The sequence below is a fragment of the Amblyomma americanum genome, chromosome 2, assembly GCF_052857255.1.
Source record: "Amblyomma americanum isolate KBUSLIRL-KWMA chromosome 2, ASM5285725v1, whole genome shotgun sequence".
Lineage (NCBI taxonomy): Eukaryota > Metazoa > Arthropoda > Arachnida > Ixodida > Ixodidae > Amblyomma > Amblyomma americanum.
This window is the reverse complement of record NC_135498.1, coordinates 98,213,135-98,240,848: the sequence shown is the minus strand read 5'-3', so window position 1 is coordinate 98,240,848 and position 27,714 is coordinate 98,213,135. Positions and strand designations below refer to the sequence as shown.

Genomic DNA, 27,714 nt, shown 5'->3' with positions numbered 1-27,714 from the left:
CAATGTTAGTTGAAAATGTTTCCGTATGCAGTGCAATGAAATCTAGCAGAGAGTAGGTGGCGACAGACTGGTACTGGTTAGCCACTCCTGGTCATCTCGGCCTAGGGCATATCGTCCGCCTATAGCAGGTAGTATTTTTGAGTTTCTTCACTTATTGGTTTGCATTTTTAGAGTCTCACGTCCCCAAGCAAGTACGGCTCTGAGGAACGCCGTAGTGAAGGGCTCCGGATAATTGAAACAACCTGGGGGTCTTGCACATTGCAGTGCATAGATTTCTAGCATTTCGCCTCCATCGAAATGCAACCGCCGCGGCCGGAATCGAACCCGTATCTTTCGGGCCAGCAGCCAAGCTCTGTAACAGCTGAGCCAGCGGAGTGGCTTTTTCTTCAATTATGGCATCCTAATTTCATGTATTCAAAACGTCCTAAATTCATAGTATAATGTTCTATGAGGTTGAGATCCAATGTGATCATACGTGATTGTGGCCTGCATTCGAAAAGTAGGAAAAGGTGATGCAGTGTTTGATGGGAAACATAAAGCAGCCTAAAGGGACAAAGGGAGCAACGCACACTAGATAATTGACCAGAGCAGAAAAAATGCCAACATGACTATTGTGGTGAGGTCAAGATGTATTTAGCATGTTCAGTGCGGCGATCTCGTTAAGAAATGACGACGGCATCTTACGATAGCTATTTGTTTATTAATCAGACGCGCGGGAAAACCCTCTACCGCCTTTTCTTGCAAACTCACCTCACAGCCGTGCTAAAGCGTAGTTGGATTTCGTACGTATCGCATATCTTGTATATACGCATAAGTGAATATTAGTTACTGGTAGACAATAGACAAGGAACTTTAAGTACAAGCATAAAGAGAAGCCAAGGAACATTACAATAGCGCTTCCACGAAATCGCCTACCATGCATATTAAGCAACTCGCCTAAGTTTCCGCCCTTATATACGTCACTGTTGGTCATGCGTAATCTGTGCAGACACACACAAGAAGCGGACAGCAATTGAAACCTACAAACCGAAACGAATTTACTTGATGAAACATTGTCTTCACGAGGAGACCGTTCCGTAAATGCATCAATACATTACATTGATGATTGGAATTCAAATTTACTACCAATGCATGAAGCGTGCAATACTACACAAAGTTTGGCTACAGCGGCCACTCATATTTTCGTTTGAAATGAACTTGCATTACAGCGCTAACATTGCAGCAACAACATTACTGGCTGTCTACTGTTAAGGCATTCACCAGAGCTAGTAGCGACCAGAGTTGCTGGCGAACGGGGACACGGTACCTCTACGAGTATATGTCACAAATAATAAATAAGTGTCTAATTTTTCTCTGTAAATATTTAAAACATGCAAAATATAGGTAATAATCTTATGGTAGATTCGCTCTAAACCGACGATCTGGACCATACTAAATACCAATTCTAGAGTTTTAAGAACAAATTGGTTGCCTCAATTGATTTCAGAATGCTCTGCAATATTTAAACACATAAGAATGAAAATTGGTAGCGAATTAACGCACTGTGCTTGACGTGTACTTGATATCCTTGACGGGTTCCGCACGAAGGTGGTACACCGTACAGCACCCTGAGTTGACAGTTTGAAAAATGCACTTTTCATAGTTCTTACCACATAAGAAATGAAAACTCTCATCACTGTTGAGACGCTGGTACAGAGCAATGAGATTATAGGGTGCATAAAAAACTACTTAGATGACGGCTCATCCTGCAGACTTCTAGATCCATTGTGGCAGCTTATCAATGTGTGATATAACTGCTGTTTTTGATCCGCGGGGATCAATCCGCCTTGCTTGCTTCGCATTCGTATTGCGCCAATCCGAAGAGGGTCTCTGCAGCAGCTAAGAATATAAAACAGGGGTAGCCTGTGGAAAGTCTAAGCACCTACTTCAGCACACTTGGAAGGATTTAATGCAGACAGGACCTTTATAACACAACCGCTTCACCTTTTGGACGTGTTACACATGTTTGCTACGGATAATACGTGCTGGAAGAATGCACCACACAAAAGGAAGTTTCCCCCTCTATTCGTCAGCATAATCCTAGCTTGTGAACCGTGGTACTGCAGTGGCAGCGCTCTGGAATTTGCTTGACAAGCCCGGTCCGGACGCATGAAATCCTTCCAAGTATGCAGTTGCGGGTACAGAGGCTTTCCGAAGGAGGTTATCCCATATTGTCTCAAGCACAGAAAGAGGCCCGCTCGTGAGATAGGCGCATTGTAAAGCAAGCACGATGCAGTGAGCTCCGCCCATCAGAAATTACATTTGTATCACATTCGACAAGCGGTCCCATTGAATCAAGAGAAACGTAGGATATCAGGGCATTGGAGTAGGTATTTTTGCACGGAAGAAGTTCAGGGCTTTGTGCCAGCGGCTGAACATCAAAGAGATTCTTTCCCTTCCAAATGGCAAGAACCATGAAAAGCGCCTGGAAGCTCTCAGCGTAAGATGATGTTCCGTGTGCCACTTTCATCTGGGGAATCCAATGTCAGGCAAATAAGGGGCTTTTTAGTAGAAAAGGCTGCGCGAACACGCCTGTTCTCTAAAACTGGGCAGGGACAGCAGTGCAGGCGTGCACTGGAACGCCGCCCCTTCGGAAAGCTGCTCGCGTGTCCTTCATAACACCCCCACTCTGAAGGAACACAAAAGAAAACGATGAAGGAAACATCTTCGAAGCGCTTGTTAGTCATCATTGAGGCTGAGATTGCGCACAAAAGTTGTCGCTAAGCCTTCTCGATAAAGAAACACAATATATGTCTGCATGAGTTCTCTAGAGCGCACTGTTTTCATTGCAATTTACTATGAAAACAATGCTAAAGTAGACATCTCTCCCCCCCCCCCCCCCCCACCACCCCGATAAATCTCCGATATGTTCAGGCAAAGCCTCCAGCAACAAACTGAGCATGCCCTCTCTCAGTTAGCTTACTGTATACTCATTTAAGTTACTGCATAAAATCTTGGGGCAGCACATACCCCACACTTCTTTAACCCATATTCCGATTACAAAATAGACCGCTAAGATTAATAACATATCCGATATACGCATATCTCAGCAATCCTCTTATTCAGACAGCCTATATTTCGACTTTAAACTATATTTATACGTTAAAAACAGGAGACACAAGACATAAAATACAGCATCCAATTAACCGTTTCATCATAGTATATTTATAACTCCTAAAAGAGACACTAGAGCTGCAAGTACAAACCATTTCAACTTACCAGTATGCCGAAATACTTACAGAAAAAAGCTGAATGAGTTCAACGCTGCACTATTAAGGAGTTGCATTCCTGTTGATGTTAAAATAAAAACCAATTTTTTTACAATCCCTGAAAATGTTCTTGCGGACTTTGTAATTTTGAGGACGGTGGAGTGCATAAATTTGCCTCCGAAATGGTTGTGTAGATTGCAGTCGCGTTAATAGTATGTACAAAGATTGTCCCTTTTAAAAACAAATGTATACACGAACATAATTTTAATGACATTCATGCGGAGAGTATCTTGTGATTTTGTTCTGAATTTATTTATGTGAGAAGTTTTTTCTACACCTGCTGCATTTGCAAGGTATTTTTTGGATGAACCCGACAATAACCTTGGCTATGGGCCCAGTACCACTGTACATATTTTCGTTGTACTTATTCCAGTGTTCAAATAAATAACCAAATAACGTAAAAATACTAGCAACATCCATCAGCCACCTCTCTACCACCCCTCTCCACATATCTAGGGGCTGCTCACCGGCTCCACCACAAACCCAATCCACCCCGTCCTCCTTAGCTCTCTAGTAGTGCCATCAACACCATGCTGGCCAATTATACACTCCAGGCCACCCACTCTCCACAATGTTCACTCACTAAAAGATCACACAGCAGCCGAATGAAACAGCAACCGCGAAATCGAGCTAAAGACGCCGAGGGAAAACCAGCTGCATTCGAGAATCACCAGCCTTCGGCCACCGAACTTCCCCAACATAGAATCTAAGGGTCTGCTCACGCATCCACCGCAACTTTCGACCCACCTAAGTCGTCCTGGATCCTTCAGAAAAAATTCTACAGTGCGTGGGAAGCGTCGGCTTAGAGAAAAAAGCATTCATTACAGTAAAAGTGGCAAATTATTCATCGAGGCTAAATATAACAGTGTTCTTAGGGTTCTCGCATCGGATCCGTGACCGTCTTTTTGCTTTTTACCGAGACATATGTTACCGTTTCGCTTCCTATGTGTTGTCTTTTTCGGCGCTACAACCCTCTTCTGGAAATAGTAGTAGTGAGTAAGGTGAGGGTGGCTGCCACGTCAACCGCTCGGAGGATGGAAGAGTGAAGAAGGAGTGCATGGCGGGAGTGCAGAATGCGTAAGAGGAGGATAGTTGCGACAAGATCCATCCGTAGGGTGCTTACCTTGGAAGGAGGAAGGGGAATGTTAGCGTGGAAGGAGAAGATTGTGGCGATCGAGAGCACTGGGACACGCAAACGCGGAGGGTGGCTGCCGTATAAAGAAGAGGATGTGGGGAGAGCGATGAATGTGCGTGTGGCGGTCGGTTGCCACGGAAACCACTCGAAGAGTGGTTACCGTAGAAGCAGGCGGAAGAGTATGGCAGGAGCGGAGGAATATAGGACGGCCCGTCTGCTGCGGCTGCTGCGAAACGTGATAGGATCAGCGGCGGTAAGCAACGTGCCCAGGACAATGAATAGCAAAGGGTCCTGGTAGAAGATGCAGTGTATGTTACATACTATAAAGATTGCCCTATCAGATTTTATACATACGCATGTCGCTCTCAAATGGTTTGCTCAATTTATTGTAAAATAAAGTGCCTGAATAGATTTCGCTGAATGTCGCCTTACAAAGTGGCAACTATCCTGTGAGCGTTTCACCATTTTCATGTCGCTTCTGGTTTGTCATGATATTTTGTTGTTCATCATGCCTTCGGTAATTTTCTGAATATATACCCTAGTGGAGGAATAAAAGCATGAGCTGATAGTCAGCGCATTGCCGTGTCTAATTGCTTCTTGAGATGTGGTTTGTGCTGTTTTCTTTTCCTAAGGCCGTACAAATTTGCTGAAGTTTGACGTGAACACACACAATTTATTGCAAAATAATTTGAACTATCTCAATAAATCTTGGTAACGAGACTATTCATTCAGACACTACCATAAGGTACAATTAGTGAAAGATATGGCTCGACTTGTCTTCGTATGACGCCGCTTAATCTCGATGCCAGTACTGCCTGTATGCACCGTCTTGGGCAGACATCCGGCTGATGTACTTGTCAACGACGTGATAGATTAACCAACGTGTGCAGAACTGCGATGCAGAAGGAAGTGTGGCTCTCGAGTTACTAATTGAGACCAGTGCACGTATTGGAAATGCCATTTATCATCTGCAAAATTAATGTAGACGATGCTAGGGATTCTCTGGACCAACTGCGCTCCACCACCATGGTTCTTTGGTGCGAATGTCTGTGGCTTTCCATATCCGAAACGAAGGAGCAACGTTCAAAACGGTCGTTCAGTGCACTAGCTTCGAGTGTTTAAATTTTCTCTCGTGGGCTAGAATAGATGCCCTGACTCTTCTAACTACAGCCCTCCTGTAAATACTCAAGCAAGGCCTTTATCACAGGCATGTATAGTACTCGACTCGTGCAAAAGCGGACTGTCAATTCTGTCTAAAAGAGAGGAATAATGAATTTCAGGATTTTTTTTAGCCACTGCGGTAACTATCTGTGTGTTCGCATCCAATATGAAATGAACGGAAATATGCTCGTTTATATTCATAGATAATTTGCGAAACAACTAATCTGCTTGTGATAAAGCATCGCTCGCAGCTCCGGAATTTTACACTTGAGTTTCCAAATGGCCACGAAAAGATACATCGAGGGCAGGCTGTCAGAGGAAATATGTCGGATTTCGCCTTATGGTTTATAGGGGTTTAACGTCCATAAGCGACTCACGTTACGAGGCACGCCGTAGTGAAGGGCTGCGAAAATTTCGACCGCCTGGGGTTCTCTAACGTGCACTCACATTGCGCAGTACACGTGCCTCTAGAGTTTCGCCTCCATTCAAATTCGGCCGTAGCAGCCGGGTTCGAACTCTGTCGGATTTTTTCACTTACCGGACAGACAGAGACATAAAAGGAAAAAACCCTGTAATGTAAAAGTAATTCACCATATTTTGCTTTCCTTGCTGGGAAAGATACTGCCGCAGAGCGGCATCTTTCACAAGCAATAGTTTAAGTCAATAAAAATGTATTATTTTGAACATTCAGTCATATATGCAGTTTGAGTGGCGTGATGGCCAACTTGGCGACTTTTTTCGCACAATGAAAAAAAAATTTTCATATGTCTTGCTACACAGGAACTTTGCAGCATCAAAGGGTGTAACAATAGGTGAAACAATTATTTTTATGACTGCCTTCTAATACAGTGCAGTTGCTTAAAGCAGGCCTTTTTATTGTTTTTTATGACTACCATGGTTAATCGCCCGCTGTAAGACAACTAAAGTTTTAGGCAAGGAATTATTACTTTTGAAATATTTATGAGTTTTTCTCCGCCGTTCTAAACAGCGTCTTTCTCATCTTTTCCTTTCTGACAGCGGCCAATGGAAATAACTAGCAGAACTTGGCATCTCCCCCAACAGCGAGTGCCTTCTTCCATAGCGCATGATCCCAGGAGAACTCGCCATCATGTCTCCAGTTATCGTTCAAGACCGTTGCTGGACCATACCCTTCGTGGCTGCCTGCTCAGCATTTTTCGCCATGCTTACTTCATCAAGCTACGGTCTTCTCTATGTCCTGTTCATGGAGGAGTTCGGCGTGAGCCACGAAGAGGCAGCTTGGCCGCAGTCTGTTTATATCGTTGCTGCGCATTCCGTAGGTGAGGAGGCTTCATTTTTGTGATGAAATATGCCTACAATAGATATCAAAAATTGGCCTACCACAAAATAATTGAGCAGTGCTGCATAGAAACGGTGCACAGATCGTGTTTAACGTAAGTCTGGTAGAAATTTTTCGAAGCAGGCTTTTTGAATTAGAAGTGCATTTTCTTCACTATTGTGTTACCACGGGTGGCGGAGCCCACAAACGATTTTAGTCGAGGGAAAAAGAAAGTTAACTAGCTGACGCCTAATAAATACCTGTCAAACTAAGATTGTTCTTAACTTGGCTTGATGATTTTATTTCTCCTTTACTGAGACCCATACTAGTTGAAATAAAACGAAAATTGGTTCTCGGGGAAAGGAAATTGCGAAGTATCTGGCTCAGGTCCCGGCGGACACCTGAACCGCGCCGTAATAGAAGGGATAAAGGAGAAACTAAGAGAAGAAAGGAAGAAAGGTGCAGTATTGGAGGGCTCGGGAATAATTTCGACCACCTGGCGATCTTTAACGTGCACTGACAACGCACAGTACTGGGGCGCCTTTGCGTTTCGCCATACCAGTTCTAAGATTATCGAAAATGCCATTGGGGTAGAGGCTACAGAGCAATGAATACTAACAGTTTCGACTAGTGGAAGCCCAACTCATGAAGAGAGCACCTTACGCTTCGGTGACCACACTGCTCCCGTTACATGGCAGCGGTGGTGTTACATGCTATTTTCCCTAGCAAGCGCCGACGCGTCATTCATTCACTCCAGCGGTGGCCTAGTAGTTAGAGGTGTGAGGTTAGATCACCAGTGCAGCCGGCTACTTAGCGCAGAGAAAATAGCGCAAGCAATTCACCGGCCTGCTGCTGCTATTCTCCGGTGTGAAACACTTCGGAGATGAGCATTTGACTCCACCTTGTGTACAGCGAAACACATTGTGCCATGTTTCTCTTTCGCCAAAGCTTCCCTGCGTCATAAAAATCTTCATCGTTATCTAGTTCAGTCATCAAATGTCAGCAGGGGAAGAGGGAGTGTCAAGGCCGCCGCCGCGTAATGCACGCTGGTAGGCGTGGATGTGTGCGCTGCTCAGATGCTGTTCTTGTTCTCCAAGAGAAGATGGCCCTCATTTTTTCTTTACAGTTCCAGAGAATATAGGTCCGGAAAATCTAAAAAAATGATTGAATAATAGAAATGGTGTATTACAAATTATGAAGAATAATGAGGGACCTCGTTGCAATGGTAACAAAGTTGTTTCTTAGATTTTAGCTAATGCATTTCGTTAAAACACATCTAAGCCGTTTTCTAGTGGTTACCACTGGTGGCCATAAGGAGTGGAAATATGCCATTTTAATCTAGAAAAGAACTTAAAATATTATTGACGGTATTTGCACAAACACCGAGATGAGACAAAAATAAATGACAGACACTCAGATGGGCTGATGCGAGAAAGCGCTTCTAGGATCTCATATGTTTTCATATCATGTTTGCCCTTTTGATGCTTTCTGTTTTGCCGTCTCTGTTTCCTGAGAGCGGCGCCAGTTATTTTAGTTGTACTTTGGCTGGCTTTTATGGCTCGCTTTCCTGTATCCGCCTCACCGCCTCCGCCGACGAGCATTTTGCCTCTCATCCGAGGCCTGCGTTTGCACTTGGCTCGCTGCAAGTGCTGAACAGTTCATTCGGCGGCGACGCAGCGACAAACGTCAGCATTTCCGCCTATTGGGAATCAGACAACTTATGAAGCAAACGCGGTTGGTTTAGCAAGAAAGGAGAAAACTACACGAGTATAAGCGATGAGTTCTCTCTTTTAGCTTCAATTTGCCCCATAAAAACCCAAAATTGAAGCAAGCGTCCGGATATCAGCCAGGGACACACGCTCAATATGTTCCTGTCATTCTATACAGCCCACCTCTCGTTAAAAGGATATTAGCTCTTGGACAGAAATATTGAACAATTTGGATAAAAGTAGGCCAGCCAAGCAGTCAGGTTAAGACCATTAATTATTTGCTTCACATAGCCTTGACTGCCATATGGGAATCATAGTGTATAATAAAATAGCTTTAGTTAATAGCGCACCGACGACAACCCATACGTACACTTCAAGTTTGCAAGTTATTGAATCGAGCGTTTTCGCAGTATTTCCAGGACATAATTTGCTTTTCATTGGTACACTACAACATTATAAAAAACACAGAGAAAGTGCTCCTGATAACTACGATTCAGGGATGCCCTACAACAAGAACTATTTCCCTCACCTACAAAGCAGTTGGCATACCCACGTAGGGATGTTTGTGCTGAGTGGCTTTTAGGCAGCTCGTAGTTTTGTCAAGCTGTTGAAATGCAGCTTGTTCTTCTGTCCTGCATTACCAAGTAGGACCTGAGGATCAAAAAAGAGTTTTGTGTGGTATACTATATTCTTATCGGGGTAGCCACCCCCGCTTATACCGAAGTAGATTTAGTTCTTTAAATGATTTATAGATTTTTGTTTTTTTGTTCATTTTTCACCACCTAGGCCATCACTTCAATTTCGCGCTTTGTTTTGAAGATGCTGTTAACCGTCAAAAATGATCCCGCGGAAGAAAAATCTTCCCTACAGGTTTGATATGATCCATAGCGCAGCAACAAAACAGGGGACGAACTCAGGCGCTAAACTTCCACTACGGCTTTATTTGGTGCACACAGAATTTATACATGAAGTTAAGAACAACACCTGTCCGATTAGACAAGATACTTTGTAAACAAAGCTTAAAAATCACATGCAACACATTTCACCGGTTGACATACTGCTCCGAGTATAAAAATGCCATATCTTTCTTTGTCAGCGACAATGACGGACTGCTGACGCAGCTTTCAGGTCCAGCTCTTTCGATTGCGGCAGCCTCGATAATTTCGCTTGTTAATCTATCCGCGTTTCTGCCATTCACATCGCATTCTTTAAAACCAGGCATGCATTTATGAGCACGACAGTGCCGTGCCAAATTGCTGGAACCGCCATCCCTAACTTCCCTATGGTGCCCGCTTAACCGCTCATTAAGGCACATGCCTGACTGCCCAATGTACGCCTTGCCGCATGAAAGCGGGATACTGTAGACTATTTCTTCAGTACACTGCACGAAAGGGTTTCTATGCCGAATCGTGCAACTATTCTGAAGCCTGCTGTCGGGACAGGTGGCCTTGCAAATGCGGGACAATTTTTCTGGTGCAGACATATACACCTTCACTCCCACTTTTTGTGCTACCTTCTTGAGGGAGTGTGACAGCTTGTGGATATATGGCACCACCACTATCTTGCTGCCTCCTTCGCCATCAGTTCCAGTCTTCTTGGCCTTTTCCTGCTGATGCAAGCTTGCATCAGCTGTTTGTTTTGTCTTTTTTAAATTCAAGAATGACATCAACATCATGACATAAATATGAATACAAGAAAATTAAATCCATTTGCAAATTGGCGATGCGCAAATTGATGCACCCATCTACTCATTTCTCTTGCTTGGAGAGGATGTAGTTAGAGCTGGTATTTTTCGTAGACTAGAACACGATGCTGGAGCGGCCGATGAGGCTCAGTGATTGTAGTGCTCGGCTGCTTACCTGAAAGGCGGGAGTTCAATTCCGGGTGCGGCGGCCACGTCTCAGTGAAGGAAAAATGCAAGAAGCCAGTGGACTATTGGATGTGAGTGCGCACTAAAGAACATGAATCGTTCGAAACTATCTGAAACCTTCCACATGGCGTCTGTCATAGATTGAGTCGCTTTGGAACGTTAATCTCCATGTACCACAGACCTAGTACTCTGATGGGTCTGCTTTTTGAAACGAACAACTGATAGAAACCGAAATCTAGAAGCGGCACAGTATGGCTACTATATTACGCGAAGCGATACAGAGGCTTCAATTAATTTCCTATCGAGTATCAGTAGGAAAAACTGGCAATAAAACTTACTTATTCTGAAATCACTCCGAAATTGCAAATTTCGTCTTATTCACTACCATTATTTCCCCCTGTAATCTCCGACACAAATTGGACTTGCCACTCCAATTTGTTGCAAGTGATTTGAAGTGTTTTCTTAGTTTTTCAAGATGAACATTTCTTCCTCGTTTTATACTTCTCATACATATCTCAATAATAAAAAAGAGCTCACCAATGGACTTCACGAAAAAAAATTTGAAACTTTGGAAAACCTTCGACTCCATTTGCAGTTTTGGCTAGAACCTATGCGCATCAAAGTTATGAGTAGCAACTTGTTGCATTCATTGAAGCGTATGGTTGTAGAAGTTTTCAAGACTCTGTGAAACGAGTTTTATATTGTAGGCATAACTTCGTGAATCATGCGGAGAGCAGTAAAATACAACGGCAAAGCAGTACGCTGTTCAGCTGGCCGGTTCATCGTCGAAGACAAAGCAGAACTGCCAAGATGCGAAGAGTACAAGTTAGGTTTCTTCATCCACGCCTGACAAGCTAGGGCGCCTGTGCAAACACGTCAGACTTGAAGGAAGAAAGCCGGGCCGCGGGACAAGAACCCCGAAGCCTTTATGCAGGTATTTTGAGGGGAATGTGCCATGCCCACAACAAATATGTTTTACAACGACTGTTCTACAGAAGACGAGTGATCTCTAAAACCCAGCTCCAGAAGCTATCTCTCTTAACATCGACTGTTGTGCATGTAAAATGTGGCTTTAATTTAAAAGTGTACACATTACAATGCAAGGGCCAGGACAGAAGTGAAACCACAGAATCACAACGTGTTGCTTTACTGGGAGTGGGGTACGGGTACTAAAGTTGACCATCATGCTAGCACTTCAAGAAATAATGTTTATGAGCTTTTTAGACTGCATTAATGTGCCGGGTTTTTTACTCTTAATGCCCAATGTTGTATCTTATGTGTAATGTAATAATTGTTTTATTCTTTTCGACTGCGCCTTTTCCTGTCAGCCACCTAGTTACTCCCATCGCGTTTTAGGAGCGCCCTCTTTTAGCCTGTAAGCACTAATCAGATTGGTACCAACCCCGAGCAAAGTCGTCCCTTGTCTGGTATTTTGTTTGTTTACAGCTGTTTCCGTGCAGTTCTCACTGCCCGTTTACTGTCGCCTTCTACGCGGCACTAATCCAGAGGTTCAGAACATAGCGAAATGATGTCTTGCGTGTTCGCACCCAATCTAGCACAAGCGGTTCGTCCCGCGGAACTGCCAACTCGTCGTAGTCTTCTACATAGCAAAAATCGTTCTTTTCGCAGTAATTCGATTGTAGTAATTAGCCTCTGTAGTTCTTTCTCCTCCTTCTTCAAAAGTGGTTCGTCTGCCCAGACATTTAGCTTACCGCAGGCATTTCACTTTAGTAGAATTTTTTAAAACTTCCACACTTTGTACGCAATATGTGTGTGCTTTTTTTCCGCAACCTCGGTATTTCCTTCAAAAACCTCGGTATTTCCTTCAGCCTACCACACAAAGTATCGTGCGTCGTGCGAAATATATCTTTAAGCAATGATAAAACTTTCCTGTCTTCACATAATATGTGTTTCTCTATGGTGCAGTTAAGCATCAATTCCAATTCTCTGCTTCGCGCAGGTCTGCTCGTGACAGTTCTCCAGCAAAAGATGGCCATTTATCACATGGGCCTTCTAGGCGCTCTCCTCGCTTGTGTCAGCCTGGTCGCATCGTCGTTTGCTCCAAATATGGCGTGGATGAGCGTACTTCTCGGCGGCGCATACGGTAAGTATAGATACACAATCCTTATCGCAGGTCTTCATTATATTCAAGCGCTTATTTTTTATTACCATGTCTGACAAGCCTAAAATATCGATGTACCATGATGCCAAGGATCCTGCGATAGAGGAAATTACAGGGTAGGGTATGTCTCATCTGAAGATCACCTAAAATCTGTGCACATTTTTCAGCGGTTAAGTGATCGTTACCCTTGCAATGAGCACTTATCCTTGAAAATTTATTGACTACAATTCGCTGATACTTCCCTTCGTAATGTAAAATACCCCGAAAACATGGGATCTCTTTCAGAGTAACAAAATGCTTTCGCTTGGCTCCACGAAAGACCCTAGTTTTTGAAGAAAACCTTATATTTCTAGGTCGCTGGCTGTTTCTGCCTCCAGACACTGCAGGGGGATAAACCTGCTTTAGTGTTGCATATGAGCATCATCAGATCCTTGCATGCAACGTACCCACTGTGCGGTATACGTGCGAATTGCTACAGAATGCTCTATTTTACTTTGCCGACAAATGTATTCTATTCCATTTCCCTCTTTCTTTAGGTGCAGGAGGAGGAATCGTCATCATGACTCTTTCTCTCTACACCCTGACGTACTTTGAGAAATACTGCGCAACAGCGACTGCTTTCAAGTACACCGGATGGGCTGCATCGGGGATCGTAGGACCAAGTTTATTAGCATATATGTCGGAAAATTATGGCTGCCTTTCTAGCCTCCTTCTTGTCGGCGCTATTTCAGCGCATGCAGTGCCTCTCATGATGTTACTCAAAAATCCGCGTCCAGTGAAGCTTCGTTTTACCAGGAGGAAAAATTTCTCGAATGCGGTGCCAGACCTCTCAACGCCTTCAAATAATCGTAATTGCTCTAATGAAGATTTGCCTTCCCGCAGCCTCTTGCTTAAAGGTCGAGAAGGCCAAAAATATAGTGAAGAATGGAAGGCAGTGCCATCTCAGCTTAGAAAAGGTGAACCTAACTCAGAAACTGCTGAGGTAGAGGATTTGTACAGCCAGCATAGTGAAAGGGCGCAAGGTGATGGCCAAGACGCACCGAAAGGGCATGAACAAAATAAAATTTCTTCTTCTTTTACTAAATCACAGGAATCGGGCAGTGGCAGTGGGCGATCTAAGCACCTGATGGTAAGCACACCTAACTTCCGGAAGCATTTTGCCGCACTCTTTCGCTCCACGAACCTCTATATGCTAGTTGGGTCCTTCGTGGCTATGGAATATTCCAGCTCTATGCTGGAGACCACCGTCGTGGCGTACGGGATAGACAAAAATGCGGGAACTCTAAACCAGTGCAATCTGCTTCAGACTTTCATCGCAGTGGGTCAGCTGGCAGGCCGCCTTGTAGTCCCACTTCTCTCCGACAAAATTCCGTTCAGCAGATGCCCCTTTACAGCTGGAAGCCTGGCTCTTTCAGCCGCTAGCCTCGTGCTAATGTCCTTTACCAACGACTACATAGTTCTTGCGGCGCTCACGACATTCCTGGGAGCGTGCCAAGGATTCTTGCTCTGCATCAAGGCCGTCCTATACGCCGACTACCTTGGCGTGGAAAGCCTGGGCCTCGCTTGCGGCTTGCAGGGCTTGGGCATGGTGCCGGTTCTTTTGAGCGCCCCCGCTGCGATAGGTGAGTTTACTCTGTGAACTGCGCAAGTAGCGATAATTGTGCGCTACTTTGAGCAAAATTTGCTCATTAGAACTGTATTACTATTACTTTGAGGATCCTATTGAGAGAGCATTCGTCCCCGGGCAAAACTGCTTGTCTGAAGGGAATGCTTAGTGTCTTTCAAAAATGCGGAGAATACTAGTGCAGTCATGCTCTTGAACGACTTCATTTATAGAAAGAGGCATCGTAGTACCAGAGTCGAAGATTGGCGGCTCTCAGGACATTTGTAAGATGCAGTGTCTTTGGAATAAAAGTGTAGGCTGTCCTTACCGTTTCTTTCACTATCGGGACACCTAATATCGTCCAGAGGAGGATAGCAATGCTGCCTCTTGAAATTAAGCCGAATATGCACGCAGCTGACGAATTCTGGCGGCCGCATGATCGCCACTACACTGGTATCCCACTTTTTACACATTTCTGGCAGCCTGGTTTCGTACCACATCCTATGCTGCTCGTGTTACGATACAAAAACGAAACCACCGCGCTCTTTCCTTGAACGCATTATCACAATCGAAACCAATGCAAGGACTAGTATAAATGCACTGTTACCGGTTCAATTTTTGTTGTACCTTCGAAAAGGTCAATTCACATTCCTTGCGTACACGAAAGCAAAACATTCTTGCAGGTTACTGAGTGTAGCTTGCCGTATTTGTAATTTTAGGCGTGTTGCCTGACTGGTTTCGGATAACATGCAGTGCTTAACCTGAACACTAGCCGTCCCCAAAATCATAAGCTATCATAATGTGTTTTGGAGAAGTTTTCATAGCGGCACAATATTTAGGTTTTTTTATCAACTCAGGAACTCATTGGTGCAACTCCAGATGTCGAAAAGCTTCACATACGTGTAAGATGGCACAACATAAATGCTTTCGAGGAGCAGTGCATGGCCAGTATTCGAACTGGCTTTAAAGACCAGTGATGTCTGCCTGTACACAATTATTAAAAGAAAGGTATTTCGAAAAAAGCTCTGTAGTATTAGCTGGCGTACCCAATTCCTGAATTCTCAAGGTGTTGCTTCTAGAAATTAGGGCTGCATTTAGTACATGGGTAATTACTGCAAACACTTTACCTAATCACGCCAAAACATAATGCGCAAATTGCCCCGAGGAAGAACATGTATGTGATAAAGAAGCACAAATGTAAAATTGGGCGCCAAAGAAGCTCACGTTGAGGCGGTGCCTGAACATGGTTTTTTACTAGCTATGGCAGTATACATGTTTCTACTGTGAAGACATGCACAAAAGTGAAATCGCAATACCGACGTCTCCAAAGGAGCAGAGGGCTGAAAGTGCAGATGAAACTCCAATATGCTCACTTTCTCAGCCAGCAAAAGAGAATGAACAGCGTTAATAAAAACGTGTGCTCGCAGTTTAGCCTGCATATGCAAGTTAGAAGACTGCGAAACTGCTTACACGAGAAGAGGTGACTGTGTAGCTGTCACACGCAACTACCTTCCAGCATCTCTTTTGTGACATTGTATTGGTCTCTGCTCCAAAAATTTAAAGCCTCAAAGCTTGAAAGAAACGCGGCCTCAAACTCTGCGACTGCGAGGAATGTTCCGTTAGAAGGTCCAGAGAGGAACGTTAACAATCGGAGTGATGAATGCGAAAATTTTAAAGTAATTATCCTGGAGTCCCACATCCGCAATCTCGAAGACAGTGATGTATGGGACCCATACCTAATCCACAGGTTGTAAACGTCCTCGTCGAAAATCTATTGAAAGTACTAGACATAACTCCCGGGCCTTCCTAAAAACTAAAACAATTATTTAGCGAGGCGAACGCCCCAGCGCGCTATAGATTCCTTTCCTTTTGTTATATAGAGAAACGTGAAGCACATTCGAGACTTTTTTTCAGTTGTCGTAACCTGTATATATTTATTCCAATTCCGCAACCGTAAATTTGTTTTTGCCTTTTTACGATTAGTTTTGTTCGTGTAATACCTCTTTCACATTTTCTTCTCTTTTACTATTCTTGTGTTCTCTAATTTTGCTACTTCTCGACATTGTTTCCTCGAAAGTGGAGCTGGACAGGTATGGACGCAAGGGTTCATAAAGCGCCCATTGCAAATTGCCATTCGGAAGGATGACCAAAAAGTGCAAAGAAAAGCTCTTGATGTAGTATGCTACAACTTGCAGCTCTTTCCTTCAACGCCACCACCCACGTATGTCCAAATATGGCCAGCGTCTATTTAAATCAAAATAAAACACACAATCATGTTTCTTTTTCGGTCAATCAGTGGAGTGCATGGACGGTAAGTAACCAATAAAGTCTGAAACATGAGTGAATTTTTCTTCATTAAAAACACTGCAGTGTCAAACCCCTGTCGGGGCAGCCGCAACCCTTCGCTCTCCCCTTTTCTACAGAGCGCGTAACGGAGGCAATTAGCGAGGCCCGCGTGACACCAAAACTAGTTCTCTGAAGCCATTACTCTACTGCGGATTTGTTATACATAGCTTTTATTGGCAGCAGTTCCCAGCAGCTACCAGCATGATTATTTTTTTTTTCTAGTCTCGATTGCCTTTAGCCAATTCCTTACCCGATTTATTTAGAAATGCATGCAAACGCATGGCAGGCATGATAACTAAGAAAATAGCCTGTTTTCTGTCAGAACGTCACTCTCGATGTCGGCTGTAGCCTGGACACTCCTCCACTTTTCGGGTGTCCAGTTTAAAGAATGATGTAGCACCTTTTTTTTAGCTGAAGAATACTGCCGTGTTAGACTCGCTGATAACTCTGATAAAGACTGGCACCCAGTCGAAACATCAATAAACCTAGGTAAATGATCTCGTACTTATCAGCGTGCGTTGGTCTTCTTTTTAAAATATATACTTATACGTGCTGCTTTAGGGAAGCCCACAACAGATATTATAAAAATGGCCTTTCTCAAATATAAAGGTGACTTCATGCGGCATGCTAATATCTGTGTTGGTGAGTACCATAAATAATGAAAATATAGCTAACTATATTCGGAGACAACTCTATTCTGCTGTGAAGATCCGCCTAAATTCAGAATTCAGAACAGAATTACTCTGCGACAAAGTGCTGACATTAGTTTCTTATTACTTAAAGAAGCTAATCAAGATACAAAAATTTTAGCTCATGATGTTTTATTCCTCCAGCTTGTTTGATAGAGTCAAACATTAAGAAGCTGATATTGCTCACTGTTGTAATTCTTGTAATACAGAACGTCCTAGATGTGGCAATAGTTACCAACTGCTCTTTCCTTAAGTTGTATCCTACATTGGTAAGCTTAATAACAAATTTTTAATTTTTAATTCTAAATTTCACAGCTATTGCAGTTATGCGCCTGTTTGCAATTAGAGATTTGAAGCGGAGCGTTATTAAGGAAGCGGCAGGAAGGAAGCGCCTGGTCTCGTCGTACGTCTTGTTCTTGTGCCTTGTCCTTAGTGCGCTATCAGCATGCATGACCCTTCAAAGGAGCCCCTCCAGTCAATGGCGTCGACCGGTTCTCCCCTTCTCCTCATTAGCCGATACATTTGGACCTGCTGGGGTGAAACTGCCAGGGCACGAAGATAAATGGGAAAAAACCACGGCTTATTTGCATAAACCGTGGCGTCCTGAAAATCACTCGACACCTCTTGCTGGAGGGTCTCACTTGGGGGCATCTGACGCTTCGTTCTTGAGTTGTATGCAACCACAGAGAAAAAGTTTCGGTTAAGGTTTAGGAGGTATAATGTCCCAGACTCAGGCTAGGAGAGATTGCATAGTGAAGGGCTCCGGAAATTTCGACCACCTGGGGATCTTAAACGTGCACTGACATCGCACAGTACTAGGGCTTCTAGAAATTCGCCGCCATTAAAATTCGACCGCCGCGACAGTAATTGAATCCGCGTCTTTCGGGTCAGCAGCCAAGCGCCATAAGCACTGAGCCACCGCGGCGGCCGAGAGAAAAAATGTGTTACAGAAACGAAACATATGCGTGCGTGGCGTGCGATGAGTCAGAGTGTAGAAGTATGTCCAGTGCACGCAGGGCACTGCAGAAAAGCCGCAACGCACACACGCACAGAAGAATTCACACAAACGCACCTGTCATTTGAGTAGAGTTTCCGATAGAGCTCATTCTCCGCTTTCGCACTTTCAGGTATGCTGGCTTTTATTGAAAGCAGGACACGTGTCCTAGAGATATTGCGAATTCGTTTCCAAGAATGTGGGTGTGGATGGCCAGTCTAGGTTTCCGCGAAGGAAATGTCAGCGCTGTAAAATTCTGAATTCTCAGAAAGCGGAAAAGGGATACTAGTCCACGAGCCATGAGTAATGTAGGGCTCTATCAATGGGGCCGCCTAAAATTTACCAAAGAGTGGTTTTTGTGAGGGTCTTAACTACAGGCTTGCGAATTTTTGGCCGAAGGGGTGAGGAGGTACGGAGGAAAGAAGAGGCAGAGTGACTAGGCTCTGCGCCTTGCGCTCTTTTATTTGCTGAGTTTATGGTGCGCATAATAAGCATCAGTGCGCAGCGCCTTTCCACAGCCAGTCTCTCCCCAAAGTTGAAATAAAAACGAAAATATATTAATTACCACAGATGTATCAGAGAAACCATATTGTAAAGGGAACAGTGGTAAGTAAGAGTGTGCAAGAAAGCTTGGGCAGAAAACCAGAAAAATTGAATTCAAATAAGGCAAAAAAACTTCAACAAAAAAGGAGGAATCCAAAGTCTTGGAGATGTTCTACTCTAGGCTCAATATAAAACAGCGGAAACAGCCCGTCCACTATGCTACATTCTTAATATGATTATGCATTTGTTCTTGACAAGAGCCAGGTGAGATTCCAAGGGTTCTCATTAGGTTTTGAGGAGGCTGCTTTGAGTTAACAGATGGGCTACAACTTTCGTACTTGTCTGCCGTGGTGTGTGCGAAAGTAGAATACCTGAATGGTTATTTTCAAGTTACTGAATTCGTGGCCAGGAATGTTAACTTGTCTTTAAAGCGGGATATTATGACTAGTTCTAGCGTGTGTGCGACCATTATTGAGCCGTATTTTGAAGCGGCTCTCATTTTGAGCGATATATTGAAGCCGATCCCTTAGCGAAAACTAATTCGTTTGGAATATACTTTGGGATATTTTGTTGTACTTTAAACATATTTTGTATTCATGAATGCGCTAAAAAAATTGCCGGCAAATAAGTTCTTGAAATTTTATGGTTGGTATTCGAAATATATTCTTAAAATATGCCAAAAATACGTCACTGAGAGCATGGTTCGAGCGGGTTCGAAATATGTGAAAAATAATGAATGCTGTTTTAGCATCTTGTCAATGTTTTAAAGGTGCAATTTCGTAAATAGGAAATTAATTCACTCGAAGTATACGTCACTTAAAGAATGTTTCGAGCTCGTTTAAAAAAACGTGAAAAAATATGAATGTGGTTTTAGCATCTGGTCAGTATATTAAAAGTGTACTTTCGTAAATATGAAATTAATGCGTTCGAAGCATACATCACTTAAAGCGTGTTTCGAGCACGTTTCAAAGACGTGAAAAAATATGTATGCGGTTTTAGCATCTTGTCAATGTATTAAAGGTGTACTTTCGTAAATATGAAATTAATTCGTCTCAAGTATATTTCAATTTTAACAAACGAGTAGTCCTATTAAATATATTTGAAGCACACTTTTAGCTGCCGTAGAACAATCTAGTGCTCGAAATCGCGTTTCGGGAAATGGCCTTTGTATGCTGGAAATGTATTGTAAGGATACGTTCACAAATACGACATTAATTCGTCCAAAGTACACTTCAATCGTAATCATTGAGGTGTCTGCGTAAATGTATTTGCAGGACACTTCAAGCTGCCGTTGAAAAGTTATTGCGCGAAATCGCGTTTCGGGAAGTCGCATGTTGGCAATGCATTTAAAGTGTACCTTCATAACTAGGAAATTAATAATGCGTAGTATACTTCAACTCTAACCAATGGGTAGTCCGCGTCAGCATATTTGCAGCACACTTCAAGCTGCCGTGGAACAAACTAGTGCTCGAAATCACGTTTCCGGGAACAGTGAAAACTCTCCGCTTTCATCCATTCATTTATTTTAACTCCTAGCAGAAAGGCAATCACCACTTATTTAAATTAAGTGTGTACAGCGTGATAGTATTATACCAGGAATGGCACCATGTGCACTTCCGGGCTCGAACATGCCAGCGAAATGGACCCCTACTGGCAGGGCCGACCGCCTCCCATAGCCGCCCATGTATTTGTTGGTTCACAGTTCGACTTTTGACCGATCTCTGACGCAAGTTGCGACTAACAGTTAAGTTCTAGATAGACCGCAGTTTCAAACGGGACCACTCGGACGCTTGTGCGACAATTTGCGGCCCACAGTCTTTGTGCAAAAAACGCCTCACCGGGCAAGATATTGTGTCCCCTCACGAAGGGTATATATGAGCCAAGCCAAGTATTAGGCTTGTCGGAGGAGTTCGTGTTTCCTGACGTCACTTTCTGTCGGCATTTGCTGCGCGCGACACCTTTCCCGTTCAGGTCCCGTCACGTGTCCTTGCATTGGCATAGACTTCTTAATGACAACCCGTTTTCTCTTGCATTGTCTCCCGTTGCTCCTAACCAGTTCAGTCATTACTTCTGCTGTTGAAATTTACTGCGCGCAGTAATATCCTGTGAATCCCCCTAGCACACTTTTTGTAAGCCGAATAGAACATCTTTTTAATTTATTGATTGTATATTTTTTGTGTACATTTAATGTAGTGTAATGTAAGTAATGTATATTTCAGTATACTGATAATATATTTAATGTAGATACTCAGCATATTTAAATGAATTGATTGTATTTTAGTGTAGTTTAATGTATAAAAAATATACTAAGCGAACAAAAAATGCATTTTTGATGCTTTTGTAAGAATGCTCAAAATAGTGCTCCAAGCCTACTTAGAAAGCATTCTTAGGGCAGTTTAAGCATAGGGCCAAGAGATGCAGAATTAATACGAAGTTATTATAATGTATTTGAAATGCATTTTCGACACAGCCTGTAAGGAATACATTGAAATTCCAAGAATATATACCACATGTGAGCTCTCAGACTTATTGTTCCCGTTGATATTGATGGAAATATCGGAGGTTATGTGTACGACCATGGTTAATGCGGACATTTCGGCGCGGACATGAAAACGACAGTGTCAGAAAGTTGCTAATTTTTGAAGAAATTAAAATGTTGCGATGATTTACGTTTCGCTGGTACACAAGCCGCAATGGATGCGTAAAGTCAGGTTGGCTGCGTTCACTTTCGGGATAACGTTTTAGGGTTTTGCAGAATGTGGAGACATTAGGAGCATATAGGATCAGGTTGTTACAACTTGGCTCTTGCGGCTAGATATTTCGGTAGCACTGCTGCTCATGAGAATGCCTTCGTGGTTGAGTATGCCCGCTCTCTCTATGGCATCGTATACAATTTGTGCGGGGTGTTTCTGTCGCATTAGCGCTGATTTCAGTACAGCTAAGTTGAAGCTGAAGTGATCCGTTCGTTTAGTTGTAACTCATGTGTGTTGTAGGTGCCGCTTTCCGACAGTTATAAATGCATGTCCGGAACGATCACTATACGGGGTAGATGCATGGAGCATGACCCCATGTGTAGCCGAAAATCTTTGAAGCCATGTATGACATGCATGCAAAGAAAATAAAACGTGTGTAAACTTACAATTCCGCTATCCAACATCAAACGAATTGAAGCTCTTATACCTAGCAACAGCACTGCACAATTGCTGCAAAGCCGGTAAGTTTTTGTCCCCCCAAAAAACAGCGGCCTGGCTAAGAAATGATCGAGAAAGTTGAACATCACAAAAGAGAACTGGCCTAATCATGAAATGTAAACCTCGCTGACTGCGCTCTCTTACACTTAACTTCACTATAGCCTCTCCAATGAGACCTTATAGTTGTACGAACGAGACCCAAAGAAAAAGTTGCTGAACTCCTGTCCAAGGGAGAAAGCATGTAATGGACTAAAATGCGGGATTGCTACTGCGGCGTTGCTAAAAATATTGTACTGATGTCCACATCCACTGCACGGAAATGTCCGTTTTTATGAAAATGGCCAATTGGCAATTTCACAAACCTTAACAGTGAGTCTATATTTGCATTGCGTTTGTCGCTTTTTTTACCTCTGATCTCGATCTCAGCAGATAACAAACCTTCGGACAGTTCAACTTACATTAGCCTGTGTCTATTCAGATTAAACGAGATCAGCTTATCTGCGATAACGTTTTTCCGTGCGTCTGTTGATTTTTTTACAGGTTTCTTCCGGGACCAGAGGGGTTCTTACGACCAGTTCTACTGGATGCTGGGAATCCTCAACCTTTTGGCATCGTCAGTTGTATGCTGTATAGTGGTCACCGACAAGCGACGGAGAAAACTATGGGCCTTAAATTAGGAAAAGAATAAATTGTGCAGACTCTTCTGTGTAATAGCTGTTCATGGCAAACAATTTTAATGGACATTAAGTCACTCGTGAGTGAGCATTGTGCATTGGATTCTGGTTCCTTCCTAAAAAGCATATTGCTTCTGGTAACACCTGCTTACCACCGCATAACAGTGCAGATTCCGTCCGAAAAATGTATATTGCTTTTGTGAACACGTACTTACCGCCGATCAACCGTGCAACTCAGAATGCGTGCTGCCGTCATGGTGTCCACATAACGAAAGTGCCTGTTGCCACCTCCAGATAACCGAAGGGTGTCCATGTTTCACCGACAACAATTACGTTTCAAGAAATTGGATCAGCTTTTTCGCTTCCATAAGTTTATTTTACCAGAACAAATTTCACCTTGAAAGAATTATTGTGTTTAGCCCACCCAAAGTCTTCGTACACATTTGATTCAGCTCGTACATTCGCTCAACCCACACAGCAAGCCCACGTTAGTAAGGAAGACTTTACGCTGCGCTGGCTCTGCGATGACCGGAAAAGAACCGATGGCAACTTTCTTTTTGAAATTTCTAATTACATTTGCAATACACTTCTGAACTTTAGGGCGCAGAACACGCTTGTTTATGCACAAAAAGGGAGCAATGCATTGCAATAGTAAATAACCGGTGTAGTTTTGTCAGATCACGTCAGAAACCGGAAGAGAAAAGAGTTGTTTATTGCGGTGTTCGATAAGAATGGACAAGCAAGCTTCGTTATTCAATAACGCCGTTTCCGTTTCCGCCTTTACAAGTTCTCATAGTCTGCCGCATAACAAAAAAGCGCTGCCAGTTATTTTCCTATGATGATGGAGAAGAAGACTTTCTGGCGTTCCCTAAAGCACTGTGAGTCGGCACTGTTCACTCGGAGGAAACGCCTCTACCAAGTCATTGACGCAAGCAGTTAGGGTGTCATGCTGTTCTCGGCCGCAGGCGAATATCAAGTTCAAAAATGATGAATTCCTTCAAGTCATGAGCTTGCCGGGTAAAATAAGACGGAGCCGAAGGGAAGGCTTCTGGCCGCTCTTGTTAACCCACGAATTTCCAACCCTTGAAAATCATCACGTAAAGTTATGAATTTCTAGGCCTTCATTGTCAATGCCTTCTTGATATAAAAATGTACAGAACTTAGAGCTTCATTTAAAAAAATTGAATAAATGGCAGCTGATTGCACCTAATTTCTGCGCTATCTGGGCGTCTAACGTCCGCAAAATTATTTGCTACCACGCAGGCGCATGCAGGAATAAAGGGCAAAATTCGAAACTGCGTATCATGCGCGAATGCAGCATTACGACAACAAATTTTAGGTTGTTGCGTGTTAGCGCTATGTTTTGCTCGAATTTATCTTGTCGTGGGCCTCCTGCGTCTTTGGCTTTGCGTTGATAAATATGTTGGAGAAACGCGCTACTTGAAGTGCGCTAGCAGTTAAAGCAGATATGTTGGCTAGAATTGAAAATATTCAGGTTTTTCTGCTCTATATCATACATGCAATTTTGGGCGTTAATGTGCTAATGATATTAATTTGGTATTTTACTTCCTCCGTTATTCCAATCTTATATTCTAAAGAAGCTTTCTTCAGAATTTTCAGTTCTTCCAGCAGAAGGGAGTTCATCAACCTTGCTTGTTGGTGCATGGGTGATATGGGGACTATAGCGCAGCAGAAGACGAAACACGAAGATGAACGTCACGATGGCTAACTTCCAGCAAATTTTATTCTTTTGAAGCAGCACATTCACATCCTTGAATGAGCTATCCGAAGAGGATCAGTATTTTGACGATCTGAGCTTCTACCACGCAAGAATACGGAGAGTCTGTGAGCAATATGTGTCATGATATGTATAACTTCTTGCTTTCAATTATTTCTCCTGCTATCAAATCTTCGCTTCTTCCTATCAGAGCGCATTTTCAACGAACGGATTGCAATTCTCTGACTCTCATGTAAGATCATGAAATGTGATCGACTTAATGACCATCCGTACCCGTTTCCAAAGTAATGTTCCAATAATCACTCGTTCTAAAATCCTCAATCGGACCTGTTTACTGGTTCTTCCAAGAAAAGGGTGTATGGTAAACGACACCATCATCGCGAATGGCATGAGAATCCTGATGTTTAACTGTGCAAAAGCGCTTCGTTGCTGCGGGGTTTCTGGTTTTCTAGTTTGCTTGCTCAACGTGAGAAGTTTTTTTCTCGGCAGAGAACACCACGCTTGCATTTGTCTGTTACCCAATTATTTTCAAATTGTGGGTAATTTTGTGCAGGTATGGTGGTACAAAAAGTGCTTTCTTTCACGGAACAAAGTGTGTGGATTATACTGTATTTTTTTCAGCTTCTTGAGAAGCTTTTTGTCTAAAGGTACCCGAACATTAGTGGGGGCCCTCAGCATTTTTCAGCCTCTTCGACTGCCGTTGAAATAAACTTCCGCTAATACTGTGCATGAATGTTCTTCAGATATAATTTTCAGATCGCATTTTAATAATAATAATAATAATAATAATAATAATAATAATAATAATAATAATAATAATAATAATAATATTAATAATAATAATAATAATAATAATAATAATAATAATAATAATAATAATAATAATAATAATAATAATAATAATAATAATAATAATAATAATAATTGTTTTTTTTGGAAAGGAAATGGCGCAGTATATGTCTCGTATATCGTTGGACACCTCAACCGCGCCGTATGGGAAGGGATAAAGGAGGGAGTGAAATAAGAAAGGAAGAAAGTGGTGCCGTAGTGGAGGGCTCCGGAATAATTGCGGCCACGTGGAGATGTTTAACGTCTACTGACATCAAACAGCACACGGGCGCCTAAGCGTATTTCCTCCATAAAAACGCAGCCGCCGCGGTCGGGTTCGAACCCGGGAACTCCGGATCAGTAGTCGAGCGCCCTAACCACTGACCGCCGCGGCTGGTTGCGATCGTATTTTACGAATTGCTTTCTCTACTAGTTTCTAGTATGCGTAGTGCAGCCCACAATTATTTATTCGCGGTTGTCGACTCAGCAGTTGCCGTTAGTGTGAAAGGTGAAATCGAGGTATAATAAGCCGGTGAAGTGATATAGGGGCAGTTCACATGTAAACACAGGCATAATAAAACAATATTTCTTGTCGGTTAAATTGCTTACGGCCTTTGACTCTATAAAGAGCACGAGTCGTTGCTAAAAAGGAATAAGAATCATCCGCAAATAAACAACTTTTGACTGCGTCCGAAAACTCTCGGTGAGTGGCAACAGCCTTGTCAAGCTTATAGCTAGAAGCATTTTGCTTAGAATTGGAAGCAATCACGACACGATGCTGATCCCTTTTTTTTCTTAATGCAGGGTTTTCCATTCCAGCGTAGCTATGTTGATTGCGAATAAGAAGAAGCTCTAGGAATCTCCTGGTTGATGCACTCGCCGAGTTTTGGAAAGCAACACACTTGATCTCATGTTCGCGCTGCACAGTATTTTGTCATTCGACAGAAAATTACGGCGCGGGTAGGCGCGGTTCGCGCCGCGCCGACTTCATCAATGTGCGCCATATTTTACGACATAGACCTTTCACGTATAATCCGAGGTTGAAGACAAACTTGTTCTCATCCTGGGATTACAGAACAGCATTCACAGAAACGTCGTAGTTGAAAGATTTCCATCTTGGTCTGGAGGAGGATACTCGGAAAAGGCGAATTTTCCTTTGTTTCTCTGCAATCCCGGTAGCTTTGTGTTGGAACGCTACGGCCGCACTTAATTGCGTTCAATTGAGTCATCACTCCTTCATTTATAATCGAGTTAAAGCGGCAAGAAATGTGTGCGAATGATTTTAAACCACTCATTCTGATGTAGAATTTTCGGCGGCCTTCGGAATTCACTCAGAAGGTATATTCCTGTAAACAAGTGATAAAAATAGGATGCAGCATACACGATGGGGATATAATTTTCACTCACTGCAACCAGGCCAGATTAGCGTCCCACTCGACAGCCTTGGCTGAATTTGTACACGCAGACTTGACATACTCTAAAAAAGTATACTTTTTATGCGATCGCTCGCGCTGGTCGCCGTTGTTTCATGAGCATTACGCTCGTGAATATCAATACGTAAACGAAGCGCCGGGCCTACTTCTCTCTTTGCTGCAATGTATTCCAATCGACGGTGAGATTACCTGATATGCACGAATTTTTTCCTATTCCTCTCCGGTTACCATACAGAAGCGCTTTCGCATGTGCATACAAGTTCAATGAATGCCTTATTTTCAGTTCTTTCAATGTAAAGGAACAAAACTCTTAGCTAAAAAGGATGCCAATACTCTAAACCACTAAACTCCTCTAAGCAATGAAAATTTCTATTGCGAGCCTCGAATTGAAGAAAGTTAGCTATTCGCGGATGATTTGCACAACAGGTACAAAGTCTTAGCTATGACTTTAGAGGAAGCCGGTACGCTATTGACCGATTTAAAGAGCGATTATTGATCGCAAGAAAACGTCCAATGAAAAAATATCCATTGGGCGCCCTACACGCGAAATATCATCTTTTGTTTACGCCGGTATTTACACTGGGATGTTTACAGCTTCAGTGCAGCCAAATGCTAAAAAGGTTTTACAAAGTTATATACCACAAAGCAAGTCCTAACGCCAACGCTTTTTATCACTGCTATTGTGCGTTAAAATACAGCAGCCTGCCTTCGGGACGAATGGGTAGCGCTCTGTTCATTTCGCCGAGATTTTTTATTTTTTTCTATCTCTGAACACACATAGGCGCAGTGCACGTGTAAGCAAACAACTGTAAGCGCATAGCGAGCGTTTTGTGAACTTTAAAAAACTAAACCAGATATTTTCGCAAATGTTTTTGCGCTGCCTGTTATTCTAATCCGGAGTGTGTAGGTAGCAGTGGTGCTCGAGCTCGCCCTTGTGGGCTTGTGAAACCATTCGCAGTTGTCGACTGACGCATAGAAATGCGCCTGTAATGAGGCACGAGCCTACAGCTGCTGCGCAGTTGCTGCCATCTTGCTCTGTAAAAGTATAGTGCCTACACTAGCAAGCCTATCAT

General features: G+C 43.1%; 1 protein-coding gene across 1 annotated transcript; it reads left to right on the top strand.

Annotated features, from left to right (window-relative positions):
- On the top strand, positions 1-22,660 carry LOC144121656 (monocarboxylate transporter 9-like). The gene is made up of 5 exons (XM_077654984.1): positions 1-128; positions 6,622-6,902; positions 12,441-12,584; positions 13,139-14,224; positions 22,509-22,660. Exons 2-5 carry the CDS (start codon positions 6,689-6,691, stop codon positions 22,643-22,645), a joined length of 1,581 nt encoding a protein of 526 aa, XP_077511110.1. The 5' UTR covers positions 1-128; positions 6,622-6,688; the 3' UTR covers positions 22,646-22,660.
- Positions 22,661-27,714: the final 5,054 nt, after the last annotated feature.

Coding starts and splice junctions, on each gene's coding strand:
- LOC144121656 (XM_077654984.1), top strand. CDS start 6,689: ATGATCCCAGGAGAACTCGCCATCATGTCTCCAGTTATCGTTCAAGAC. Junction 12,585..13,138: donor ACTTCTCGGCGGCGCATACG/GTAAGTATAGAT, acceptor CTCTTTCTTTAG/GTGCAGGAGGAGGAATCGTC. Junction 14,225..22,508: donor GAGCGCCCCCGCTGCGATAG/GTGAGTTTACTC, acceptor ATTTTTTTACAG/GTTTCTTCCGGGACCAGAGG.